At 41.4% G+C, this 13,671-nt stretch overlaps 1 protein-coding gene across 2 annotated transcripts; it reads left to right on the top strand.

Annotated features, from left to right (window-relative positions):
- Positions 1-3,086: 3,086 nt before the first annotated feature.
- Positions 3,087-11,323, top strand: LOC112456950 (probable E3 ubiquitin-protein ligase makorin-1). 2 transcript variants are annotated; one of them, XM_025019772.1, is made up of 7 exons: positions 3,087-3,262; positions 3,389-4,159; positions 4,486-4,767; positions 4,847-5,177; positions 5,467-5,789; positions 5,857-6,016; positions 6,218-11,323. In XM_025019772.1, the coding sequence occupies exons 2-7, from the start codon at positions 4,125-4,127 to the stop codon at positions 6,347-6,349; spliced, it is 1,263 nt and encodes a 420-aa protein (XP_024875540.1). In that variant the 5' UTR covers positions 3,087-3,262; positions 3,389-4,124; the 3' UTR covers positions 6,350-11,323. The 2 variants fall into 2 exon arrangements, with proteins under 2 accessions (XP_024875540.1, XP_024875541.1); XM_025019773.1 differs by lacking the exon at positions 3,087-3,262 and having other exon boundaries at positions 3,269-4,159; positions 4,486-4,564; positions 4,634-4,767.
- Positions 11,324-13,671: the final 2,348 nt, after the last annotated feature.

The raw sequence follows: 13,671 nt of genomic DNA, 5'->3' as shown, positions 1-13,671 counted from the left end.
TTTCATCATGCACTTCTGTAATATCTTTATTAAACTGTGGTTGATCAGATTCTTTTATTTCTTCTTCGATGCAGCTTTCAGTATTATCTTTATCTTCGGAAATGCTCACAGCTTCCGACTGAGATGCAACGGCAGCGTCGTCCGAAGATAATGGACCATCCATGGAATCCATTATCACTTTTGGCTTAGCCTTTGGATATCTAGAAATGCACAAGATAAATTTTAATAATAAAATACAGTTTTTTATCATTTTTTAGATCGCTTAAAGTAAAAATCTTACAATGTAATTGACTACAAGATTAATATTCGTCTCTCAATACACATTCTTGTTATATTATTTACTAATGTCTTTTATGAAAAAGAACACGAATACGAAACAGCGCAAGGATTCTTGGAGAATATGTTGTCTACTAAAGACGAGCAGTGCACCGAGAGGGTAATCCTCGAAACGTGCAGGAAAGTGAGCGAAAACGTATATCACAGATGCGTAAATGAACCGATATCAACAGCCCGTCGAGCTCTCGTACGCGGGTGACGTCTAGGTTAGGTGGTGCTCGCGTCGCCATGTTTCCCCTACCTGCTACTTGGGTCGGTCGTCGACCGGTCGACGTCGTCGTTATCTCAGACTCCAACGGGACGAAGCGCCGCGGATGCGTCACGTATCGGACGATACCGCGCGTCCATTCGTAAAGACGGACGTACGTTGCTTTGCCGGGAAACACGGCGAAGTGACGCGAGACGCGACGCCGTTGACTACGCGGACCGCGGACTACGCCGATCATACACGATGAATGAAGGCCGTGAAGGGCGCAGCGCGCGATTACGTTCGAAACGAAATTATCGAGAGTCGGCGCGCCGCACAAATTCCTATACCACTGCTAGATCGCGAACTTTGCCCACGAGAGTTGTGGAGCTGTGAGACCGACCGGATTTCCGGCTTCGGCCGTCACCTTACAATGGCCGCGTTCAGCAGACCAAGCCGCTCAGTAGCAGTCGAACGTGATTGGCTCTTACTTTTAGAACCAACCAATCAACGCAGAGTGTTGATAAGACGAACTCAACAGTTGTGTCTGCTGAACGCGGCCAATAAAATGGCGACGATACGCCGTATCAAGTCAAGGCCATTGCACGTAACAAAGTTTTCATAATCGTAAGGCCGTAAAAAAATAGACCAATCACAGTCGATTATTCTCCTTGAGCTCGAAGAATAATCGAGTGTGATTGGTCTATTTTCTTACGGCCTTAAAATTATGACTAAAACTTTGTTACGTGCAATGGCCTTCTCAGGGATCGTCAGGGCCGCGTTCGAAAACTTTACTCGGGTGCGAACTTGCATCCTTCTATCTTTGTTAATTACTTATTAAAAATTGAACAGAGACAAAACGACGCCGGTGTACAACCGAGTCGAGTGAAGTTTTCGAACGCAGCCCAGGATATACATATACATATAGCAACATTTTTAAACTTAAACAGCAAAATAGCTGAACGTAGGAGGTGAAATATACGTACTGCTTTGGGATATACAAATTTATTTTCTGTTTCTTCAAACGTAAAAGCGACCTGTCCACGACTTTTCTCGACTTTGGCATGATGAGATCAACAGCAGCACTTGTACTGGCAGATTCTCTTGTACTCGGCGATGGAATTAAAGCGAAAAATGTTGAGTCGTTTTCTTTCGGTTTCAGTATAATTTTTTTCTGCGGAATTACACGCATAATTGTAGCAGAGGTAGAAGCAGGATGAGTAGCGCCAGGTTCAATCGAAGTTTTAGACTTAATCGAAGAAGTAGTGCCAGACTTAATGGAAGTAGTATCAGGCTTAATCTTATAATTGTTAGGTGTAGCGACGTCTGCAGAAAAAACAGGAGTATCGACAGGAGCGGAAGGCAAAAATCTTGAAGGCACAGCATTGCTCTTTAAACATATCGCAAAATCTGCAGCTACGAAATGAGCACTACAGAGCACGTGATCTCTCGTTAGTTTTAATTCATTAGTTAGTTTTAAATTCATTCTAATGGCACTGAGCCACATTTTGAGAACAGCCAGACGATACCAAGGAAATCTGAAATATTTGCAATTTCTGGATTAGCACACATTAACCTTGAAACATTACGAAACTCAAATATATTTATCATAAATAATATATTGCATATTCTACTTACTTAAATAAATGAACGCCATCTTTTCTTGTTTTTCGGCACGTCGGAATACAACAATAATCAAGCGTCATCTTTCCACAATTTTCACAATTGCAATTTCGGAATTAGAAAATTTATTTCTTCGTCGATTTTCCAAAATTGGGCGCGTTCAGCAGAACGAACCGCTCAGTAGCAATCGAACGTGATTGGCTCTTACTTTTAGACCCAACAAATCAACGTAGCGTGTTGATAAGACAACATTCAACAGTTGTGTCTGCTGAACGCGGCCAATCTTTCTGTTTTTCCAGATCTTATCTATCCTGAGGAAATATCTTGTCAAAAATATCATTCAATTTAGAGAAGAATATTTATAGAAATATTATATTACAGAATATTTGTCGTTCCAAGCGCGTAATTTTCGAAATAAAACCCAGCAGTTCCGATTTACTCCGTCGTTTCGAACGTCGGAAAGAACAATTCGAGCGAGCGAATCGCCGCGAAAGGAAAAGGAGGCCGCCGCGGGGACGCGATCTGAAGCCTTGTGTCCACGATGCTAGAACTGCGTGTCCGAGTTTCGGTTTAAGCCAATCAACTTGCAGCTCTTACAGAAAAGCAGCAGTTTCATTGGCTTAAACCGAAACTCGGACGCAGTTCTAGCATCGTGGACACAAGGCTTTACGCTGTGATTGGACGATCGAGCCGCGGCGTGCGCCCAACTTCACACGGCGTTATCGCGGATCCGAACCGAAGCCGTCGCGTTTCTCTACGCGACGAAACGCAAAAACGATCCTCCTTTACGATCTCCGAGCCGATAACGATCGACATCGGCGTGAGCGCGTTCGATTACGACTTTTACGCTCGAATACGTGGAAACGCGCGAGAGCGTGCCGACGAGCGAGCCCACAGGGCGGCTCGGTCGAGTTCAATGACCGCTCGTGAGCGCCGAGGTGTTCGCAGACTTATTCGCACAGTTCGCACGCGAATACCGCGGTGGGTGTCGTACGCGTCTTGCGTTTCCGCCGATCCGTTTCGCAGCCACGAGACTACTTCTTGATTACTATATGTACGGGAGTGCGATGAGGGGATATCGCGTCTGAGGAAAGCGGGGCGGCGGGGGTCAGTCAGGTGGGTACCGCTACTACCGCTCCGTCGAGACGAGCGCTCGACGATCCGCTCGGCTCGGGAACGACGGTGCTTCTTCGCCACGGTGTCGCTTATACGGGATCAGCAATTTAAATAACTGTGTTGTAGAAGCGCACGAGTCTCTATACATCGCTTGTCCGCCGGCGACGAGGATAACGAGGATTGCGTCACCGCCGGCAGAGAGACAAAAAACAGTCGGGATCTGTGCTCGCGCAGCTCCGGAGGGAAATTTCACACTGCGAGCCACGAGGCGGACGAGGAATCGAGGAGAGGAGCAAAGGCGAGGATAGAGCGAGGGTGACAGCGACGGGGAAGCAGCAGGAAAGGAGGAGCGGGCACTCGAGTCGAGGCGCAAGGTGATGCGTGACCTGCGTGACGTTTACAGCGCGCGGTGACACGCGTGTCACGAAGCGGAGCGAGTTGGGGAAGGTGAACCGCGAACCGGAAAGAAGGACCGACGGACGGACGTCTGTGTCCACACACGCGCGCGCGCGAACGTACCCGACCTACTCGTGTTCAGGAGATATACGTCGCGCGTTCTCGAGGTGTGTTTATTGCGCGGCGCGCGAAATCGAGCGTGCCTCTTTGTACTTGAGGGTGCGTTGCGGGCTGATCTCCGGTCGTGCTCGTCGAGGCGGCACTCGCGATCGCAGGAACCGGAATCCGGCCTGCCCCGAAAGTACTTCTCTCTCTTTTTCTCTTTCTCTCTCTCACTCTCCCATCCTCCCTCTCTCTCTGTCTCTTTCTTCCTCCCTCTTCGCAGAGAGCGCTCACGCTCATCATCCAAGGAACGACGGCAACGACGCGTCGTCGATCATCGTTACGGCGGAGAAGAAGCGAGAAAATGGCCGACTGTTGGGTGCAGAATTCTGTTTGCCGGTAAGGGACCGCGACGGGCGTTTCGCGGGTCGCGTCTTTCGCGGGAAGATGCCCCCGCGGAGGATGTCGTCGCGAGCGAGATTTACGTACACCGAGATGGAGAGGTTAGCCGTGAGCGCACGTTTACGGAACAGCAACGTTCGATCGAGACGCTCGAACACAATAATATAAATATTGACGCTCGGCAGATATCCCATCTCACTGTGTCGTTACGAATCTCGCGACGATTTCAAACGCGACGGGTGTTTCTCGCAAGCACCGCGCCTACGGTCACATGTCTACCCTGTTCTCCTCACCGTCGCGAATCACCGTGCATTTCGTTTCAGGTACTTCAAGAATGGCTTTTGTCGAGATGGGAGTAACTGCCGGTATCGGCATGTGCAAGGGAATAGAAATGATGGAAATGCAAGTATCAACGAGGCAACGTCGACGCATAACTCTGCTTATATTGTCACTTGTCGCTTCTTCAAACAGGGTATGTGTAAGTTCGGTAGTCAGTGCCGTTTCCGCCACGTCTCAGGCTCAGGTACCGCGGACAGCAGCGCCACGCAAACAAACGCAACGGAAAACTCTGCCTCGGGTGGCCACTACACATGTTCGAGAAACAAGTAAGTTCGGGTATCCAGTTATAACGTTGTTGACTCGTGCGTTTAGCTGAATCATACTTATAATGACCTGTAATTATAGAAAAGCTGACAAGCGTACCGCTGAAGAATGGGTCAAGGCACCTGAGTTTGTACCTACGATTGGGTCCCCGGTCGCTGGATCATCCTCTATAGACGGTATGTCATCTGCTTCGGGAACATCTTCAAGTACGTCGATGCCAGTCTCGTACGCACAAGCCGTTAATCCAGCTGGTCAAGCTTCGAGCCCTTCAGATCCTCTGTGTCCATATGCGGAGGCAACTGGAATTTGTAGAAATTCAAACTGCACATATCTACACGGTGACATTTGCGAATTATGTAGCCGCGCGGCTCTTCACCCACACAATGAAGAATTGAGGAAGAAACATATAAATGTAAGGCCATTTCTTTGTCGTTAACTTACTAATTACGTTGCATTAACCTAAGTATTCTATGCTCTATATTTTATATGTTTACCTTAATGCGTGAGATAGAGATTAGAGGCAAATTAAACGTTTATTAAATTTCTAACTATATTTTCTATATATTTTTTGCTGAAATTATAGATTAGAGGCAAATTAAACGATTATTAAATTTCCAATTATATTTTCTATATATTTTTTGCTGAAATTAAGATATGCGGGATGGTTCATGTGAATAACGTTTTATTTAATTTTTATACAGGCTTGCGTGAAACAACACGAAGCAGATATGGAATTATCTTTCGCCATTCAACGCAGTAAAGAGAAATCTTGCGGCGTTTGTTTCGAGACAATAATGGAAAAAGCCTCGCGAGAACAGAGATTCGGTATATTGCCAAATTGCAATCACTGCTTCTGCCTAACTTGCATCAGAAAATGGCGCCAGGCCAAACAGTTCGACAACAAAATCATAAGGGCATGCCCAGAGTGTCGTATTCCCTCAGATTTCGTTTGTCCTAGTATGTACTGGGTGGACACGAAAGAGGAGAAGGAAAAGTTGATAAGAGATTACAAAGGCGCCTTGAGGTACGAGATGATCGATAATCTATCTTTGTTTCAGCGCCTTTTAATTCGTCATATTTTGTTTTTACAGTATCAAGGATTGCAAGTACTTCAACAAGGGTCGCGGCAAGTGTCCGTTCGGTAATAAATGTTTCTATCTTCACGCACTTCCGGACGGGACTAAGAAAGACGTGGGTCCACCGGTTCGACAGAGGCGCAACACCAGTGACACCGATATCGACATCCTGCATGTGAGTGTTACTTACAATTTGTCAAAATATATTTGTGTTGATCACGGATAAGCACGTTTCACTTAAAATGTCGTCGGAACGAACGATATAGAATTCTCTTGTCGAGCAGTCGAGCTACATCCGTTTACACATACTTTACATACTTTGCACTCTCTGTATATATACGCAGAACGTGAAAGAGCGGCTTTACCCTATTTACAGCAACTAATCTTGTGGGATTTCTTCGAGGAAAGGGACGAATCTCGTTGGATGTATCTCGATTTTGAAGATATCCCTTCTTTCTTCTCAGATTCCGACGATTCCGATTGGTCCGATGAGTTGCCGTTCGATTAGACGCGCAAAACTAGTCGACCGACACAAAACTGCCTTGATACTGTTATCATTGCTACTGTTATCATTGCTATGTCGATACCTACTTCCTTTATTATTCGTGCGCGGCTTAGCAACTAAGAAAATTACTAGATAATTAGCAAATAATTTGAATTATAATTCGGAGACGTTCTAGCTATACGTAGAAGAAAAAGCAGAAAAAGAAGAAAAATGTGCGCACTAAAATGATAATTTATTATATATAAAAAATGTTTAGCCGGCATCAAAATAGTTAAAACGCTTTCTTTTTTTTTCCTCGCAGATAATATCTTCAAGTTTTTTATTTCTACACAGGATAATGATAATAGTTATTAAAATGTTATTTCCGCAACAATATAGGAAATTGTATTACCATTTTATTAGAATAAATAAAGGTAATGTTTTAATAACTATTATCTTCAGTCATAGAAATAATCTTTTAAGTATTATCTATAAAAAGGATGTGTTCTTAATTATTTTAGTGGCGACTGTATACTTGTGTATAAACAATTAGAGATTAATAATCTCAATAATTATGGTGGTACATAGTCGAGCACAAAAAAATTAAAAGGCGGGAAATAGCATGGGCAGTAATGAAAATTTCCTTGGATATGCATCGTAACTTCGGAATCACTTTTGTGTAACTTGACCAATGCTCTACTAACCGATTGTTCTAGCAACTATTAATTCAGTGGTCCAAATTTCATCAGTGAATAGTCTATATATCGATATTTTTCCGATGTTCATTTGCTCGAATAGTAATATCGTTGGTTTTTTTTTTCTATAGCCGATACTAGTTATTATTGAACTATTCCACAATGCATGATCTGGAATACTTCTATACATTAGATCGAATCGTAGAATAAGCAAGTCGATCAATAAATAACCGGAAATTTTAGTTGATTGTCGTCAGTGAAAGATTTAAATAATCATTCTTTTTTTGCTCTTTTCCGTAAGCTGAAATGATATAACAAAATAGTTGAGAGGGTAGATTAATTGTAGCATTTTCGATTAAGGCTTTTTTTGTTTAAGACGAATAGATTAGATTTACTCTATTTTGTAATTTCAATAAACATTTGTCATTCAATGATGTTACATTATTAGATGTACTTAATCGACATATAGAAACTGTGAAGAATGTGCTACATGGGATTTAAACAAAACTTTAAATAATGCAAATTACTGTTTGAATCGATTTTACTGGGCTTTATTTGTACTTGTAATAAATATTTATAGAATGGGCATGTTTTGTGATTGCAATATAATATTGCGCTTGACGTAAATGATAATAAACACAAATCAGTTACGTGTGTCATGTCCGTAAATAAAATTTTAACACAGTGTTATTACAAACGTATGTTATATACATTCAGTAATACATTTCTTTTTCAAGCACAAACCCATTTATTAGTTATTGCAGTTACAAAATACATTTAATTATAACTTGTCGAAGGTTTACAACACTACTATTCACATGTAAAATAGGAAAACTGGACAACGATTAATTATTTGTGTGATCAGTGTGCATTGTCAGTTCAATTTATCACTAGTTCATATCGAAGGTACGATCTACAATTGTCGTCCTACCTCTTGCTATGGCTCCGCGAAAATCTTCATACATATATATAACACATTTCTTTAAATTATTACACAGTTGTATAGCGTTACTCGTGAATAATGGGTATATTCCTTAAAGAGCAAGTGTGCAAAGTGAATGTGATGTACGTGTAAGGATGTTGTGCGTGCAATTAGTGTGCGGTAATTGTGTGCGTGTGTATAAATGTGTGAATGGGAATAAGTACGAATATGGAAAAAACAAATATTTGTGAGTAAGAGACAGACTATAGGAATAGCATATATGCGGAATAACAACAGATGTAATTAAAAGACCGCTTTGTGTGAAGTGCGCATTTGTAGATTCGAAAAAAAAAGGAACAGTAGAAGTACGCACGACGGAGTTGGACCCACGACATAGAGCCATGCTGGGAATTCATCGTCGATCGTTTTTACATTTTATCGATTTAATAATAATAGCAACATGTTCCGACAACCGTTCTCTCAATATAGAACCATGATAATTACGCTTTGAAGGGCATAGAATTCTTTTGTGTAAAACTGACGAGATTGTACGTACGTAAAAATATACTTACACACCAAAGAGATATTACGATATTCACTCTCTAGCATTGAATATTCCGTGTGATGTCATTTTTTAACTTTTCGCTAAATGAGATCTTTCCGCAATATATTTATGACAAATAATCACGTTGTTCTACATATAGTTCCTGCTCGCACTTACAACCTGATTCGTATTCATGGTAGGAAGTGACCAGCTTTTACAGCAGAGAACCGTCGGTACTGCCTTTCAAAAGCTATGTGATTATAGAGTAATATATCGTTCATTGCGCTATAAAGTCAGTTTCTTAATCCGCCTCGACAAAGCGTTTTATCGGCTCGAACTTTCGCTATGCTATGAGAATATCGTTTATATATATTTCCCATAGAATTTCTATGCTGTTAATTTTATCGACAATTGTTAGAATAAAACGCTTTATATTGTTACCGGTAATGTATAATAGAAACTTTCTATGGTACGCTGTGCGTTTCGAGCGACTATTTTTGGAGCTACTTTCTTTAACAACCACAAACTTCCCGATGAGGGAAACAAAAATAAGACGCTTAAGCGATATTTGAATTGTAAGATAGCGGAATGTATGTTGATAAGTCGATTGAGAATTCTTAAGTCGGTAATTTTGTGAAATGATGGAAAATTTCTGATGGAAACTTCTTTAACGTTCAGTATACCAGTACATATCGCCGTTGTAGAAGGAGAGCTAAGTTATAACCGCGTTGAACGTTGCACGTATTTGCCATGCCGTCATTGCTACTTTTATCCGTCTCGGACTAAACGCGATGCTATTTATTGCATTATTATGCTCTAAATGCATGAGACGCGGGAGGAGAGGTATAATAAAATTAGGAGTTGACGTTTGTGTCGAGTCGTTCCACCGGCGTTCAACGCGGTTTGCCTTGACTCTGGCGATGCATTTTCGGAGTTAACTTTGAAGTTCACTCGCGGTACATAGTGATTCTAAAATCGGGATTCCACTGTGTGATTTTGGTTAATAACGCGAAGAGCGTGAGGACAAGGCCGATTTACTGATCCATTCGGATTATTATTCGAACGAGATAACGAACGAGATTCTTTAATAACTTCAATCCCATTCTCAGGATGGTTTCGTTAAGCTAGTTTAGAAATTACATAGAATTTACGGTACAACCGCGTGCGTTATTGTCTCTGCGTGCAGAATTCAATCGCCCAAGATTCTACCGCAAGTGTGCATTAATGCGAATTAATCGTACTAAACGTACCTGCATTGAATTACTGTATTGCGTAGTGACGAGTATTCTTTTTTTTCCCCTTAACAATCTAAATACGCTTTACAGTTACGTGATTCATTTACATAAGCTGAGATCGAGCGTCTCTACTAGTTTTTTCTGTATTCTTTTTTCTTTCGGCTCTTACAGTATGCAATTCTTTAGGATAACATTGTGCCGATTTGTACCATTTTATTTTTCAGCGTATTATTTATTTTTATTCAGCGTGTATTATTAAACGTGTATTTTATTGTGTGCCGGAAACGCTCAAAAGAGTCTTGCGAGGTGGGAAGGAGAGTTACACTTCGAGTTTTTTCCCAGGGGAGGTGATTTGTTGGTATTACGCTAAATTTCTATACGTAATTGAACCTTATATTTTTGTAACTTATCGCGTCGAACTACGTTATATGATAAAAAGGCTCTATAAAGCGGATATAATAAGATATACGATTAAAAGTCTTATATTTGTTAAGTAGCGCGTCACCATGAAAAGGTAAAATCGACGTTGAAAACATTGTTGTGCCACAGCTTGTTTCTTACGTCTTTAATAGATCTTAGATTATTGTGAATGTTTTTTTTTAGCCAATAAATAATACGTAGATCAAGCAAACTGTATTTTTACTGTATATAATGCGAAGCAATTCGCGAACGTTCGCATTATCTTCAACCATCCTTTTTACGTATGAAAGAACAATTTGAGGAAATTTAATCATTAAGAAACAGCGAGCTCTCTTTCCCTTTTTGTACTTTTCTTAATTGATATTGCGAAGCTGTATCATGTTTGCTTTGCGTCGCGTTGTCGCGGGCAAAGTATAATTGCAAAATTATCCGAGTATATTCAACGGTTTTTCCGATGACGTCCAATTAAAGTATGTCGCATGCCAGATATAATTCTCCTCTCGAGAACGAAATCTATAAAATATCGCATATACAAGCGCTGGTGAAACTGCAAATACAAAGATCTGCCATGGGCGATCACAAAGAGCACACTTTCTCCTGATAGAACAAAAGCAATTGTTTCTTGGGGAAAACGAGAGGGAGAAAGGGGAGTGCGCGATTGAATAATTACACATAATCGCGTGTCGATTATGTGTAAAAAAAAAAGTTCTGACGTGTATCAGGGAGTGTTTACTATTGCAAAATAGGAACGTTACGCATACGATATTTAAATCGCCACGTTCCCTCTTTCTCCCGCTGTCGGGGGTCCGTTGGTTTTACGTGTCTGTTCACTCCTGATAAAGTAGAATTAGCGATAAAAGGTCTATATATGCAATGTTATTAGAAATTATCCGTTGCAAGATTATCGGCTCGATCATGAAATTCGCGACTAAATACGTGAAATATCGCGTCGTTGCGTGATCGACGAGCTTTTCTTGTACGCGAAGGATAACGCCCCTGTGTTTTGAACGCTGATAGGGAAAAAGAAGCTAGGTTTCAATCTTTCAGTGGCTTTTTCAGTGGCTATTGTACGTTCGGCGAGGCGGGAATGCGTGATCCCACCTTCAATTTCGCTTCTCACGACGATATATTTTTGTTATTGGATGTAGACTAATAAAATCGACAGTATAAGTCTCCACGAGACTTCGGGGGTTTCGGGTGTCTTCATGCATTTCCCTCCTCAGCCGTTCCTCAATTCCTCAGTCACGGCGGCGCGTCGTCGAACGATTCTCGAGAAATTTATTTCGCGCAACGCTCATCCATTTTTTTTAAACTATATATCTATGCAATTAGAATTACGTTGACTCTAATGAAACTCGTCAAATTTCTCGTGAACGGTCGAGGACATAAATATCGACTCCGTTCTTCGGTGAATCGATAAAGCGTGAATTTATTGCGAGCCTGCTTTTTGTATTTTCGAAATTTGACTGCTGTCGGAAATTTAATCACGCTTTATCGTTACGTTTCTTATCATTAACGTCATTATCTAGGTGTTTCTCTGTGATACCGACAAATGCTACGGAATCTCCGAGGCTCGTGTCTGGAAATACGACGGTAGATGACGGCTGCGGTGTCGCATCCGTGGGAAACTGCTGATTGAGAGCTTCAGACGCGATTTATTTTCAGCGACGATTTGCCACACGAGATGACAAATATATTTGCGAGCGTTGTAAAATGTATCAAGCCGAGCGAGCGATTCGACGGAACCGCGCTTTTGCGTGAAAATTGCAAGCGTCCGCCGTTTGATTGAAATTTCCTGATCGTTAATTAATTTAATTCCTTGTAGTCTAAACTCCTCGCAAATGAATGAATGAAGATTTGTCCTTAATTTCGTTGAATCGACTGGTCTAACATGAATGAAAGAATTTTCATTATTTATATATAAAAATTTATATTAGAAAGAATTTACATTATTTAATATTTTAGTATTTGGAATTTTTAATACTTGGAGAAATTTGCGGAGACACCCAAAACTGTAGTTTGCCGATTATAATCGCGTATAGATTCAAATGCTTGAAGAAACACGAAAAGTCATAATGTCAAAATGATATCAAAATGATCACTCTAAAATGATTAGAATGATTAGACTATTAAAAATCACTTTAATGCCATTTCTACATCACTATCCCTTACAGAAATTTAATACTGTAAGTAATTATTTGGCTAGTGATTACTTATTTTGAGTATTAAAAGTACTGTTTTTAATGATTTTAATACTCAAAATAAGTAATTAATTACTAGCCAAATAATCACTTACGGTATTAAATTTCTATAAGAAATGTCATCATGACTTCTTTGATGCGTTTAAGAAGTTGTTGTCGCATTATTTTCTTTCGAAATAGATCACTTTTTTATGCGCAAATAAATTGTATTGCGAGTCTTATGTTTACACGTAATATAGAAGCGATTCGGGGAGAAGATCTTTCTTTTGTAAAGCCGGAATGAGTATCTCCTAATTCACGGCAACGCTTTGAATCACAACGCTTTTCCCCGCTCAAATATTTAGCGCGTCCACAAAAAACCTATATGGGAAATAAGTCTTTTATCGGAATCGTTAATATCGTTCGGCGTGCAAACACGTCGAAGCAATAAAGTTTCTTTTTCATCTGTCGCTTTTTTATCACGTAGATGTAGATCATTTTCACGTTCCGCCACGTGGAACGCGATGATTGCTAACGCTGAAAAGAGTTGATTGACGAGAGATTAACATCGGTTGTTCAGATAATTATCGCAGAATTATGATTAATTGTTTTGCCGAGCGAAAGATTCACTCCGACGTCTATATTTATGACTCTTTTTAAAGCGTTATTTTATGCGATTATTCTGAACTGATTGACTCGTGTCTTTTTTCTTTATTTTATTCAAATTTGTTGTTTGTTCAAGCTACGCAAGTATTGTGTTGATTTCTTTAATATCTTTCATGCTTCTTTGACATTCTCCCTGAGAAAAGGAAAACATTCCTGAGGGATTCGGGTCGTTTCCCCTAATTGCGAGCGGTATGCGAATCTCTGGCCGCTCCGGATCGAAAGTCTGGACAGAAAGGAACGGGCTCGAAAGGGACGGATGCCAGCAAAGGGGACATCCGGGATCGGATTTGTCCAATTGACGGAGCTGGAATTTCGTGCGACGAGCAACCACGACGACCGTCGTGTTTACGTCACTCGTTTGCGAGGCGCGACTTTGTCGCGCGCCCGGCGGAGCGCAAGGGGGAGAGGGGCAACTTGGCCGAGCTCACGGATTCGCGATGGTTAACTAGAACAGCAAGTTAATCCCGGCGAGCACGGCGAATTAGCATATAAATTCGTCGAAATTGTCCCTACATATGTATCCGGCGGCGGCGCCGGCGGTGGCGGCGAAATGGTGCCGCGAAATATCGCGGGATCGCTTTGAGTCGCGAGACGCGTCGCTTCTCCCGCTTTGTATGTATTCGCGTTGGCCCCCCTTTGTGCGCGTCTCTTTGGCGTGCGCAGCACGGATAGAATTCGGGCGAC

This window comes from Temnothorax curvispinosus, unplaced genomic scaffold, assembly GCF_003070985.1.
Source record: "Temnothorax curvispinosus isolate PA1 unplaced genomic scaffold, ASM307098v1 QBEX01007315.1, whole genome shotgun sequence".
NCBI classification, from domain to species: Eukaryota; Metazoa; Arthropoda; class Insecta; order Hymenoptera; family Formicidae; genus Temnothorax; species Temnothorax curvispinosus.
Note: the sequence above shows the minus strand (reverse complement) of the source record. Positions and strands in the feature narration are given on the sequence as shown.

What these genes read in the sequence shown, in the direction of transcription:
- LOC112456950 (XM_025019772.1), top strand. Translation starts at nt 4,125, where the DNA reads ATGGCCGACTGTTGGGTGCAGAATTCTGTTTGCCG. An exon ending in GTGCAGAATTCTGTTTGCCG is followed by an intron (nt 4,160 to 4,485) that starts GTAAGGGACCGC and finishes ATTTCGTTTCAG; the next exon opens with GTACTTCAAGAATGGCTTTT. An exon ending in CCGATATCGACATCCTGCAT is followed by an intron (nt 6,017 to 6,217) that starts GTGAGTGTTACT and finishes CCCTATTTACAG; the next exon opens with CAACTAATCTTGTGGGATTT.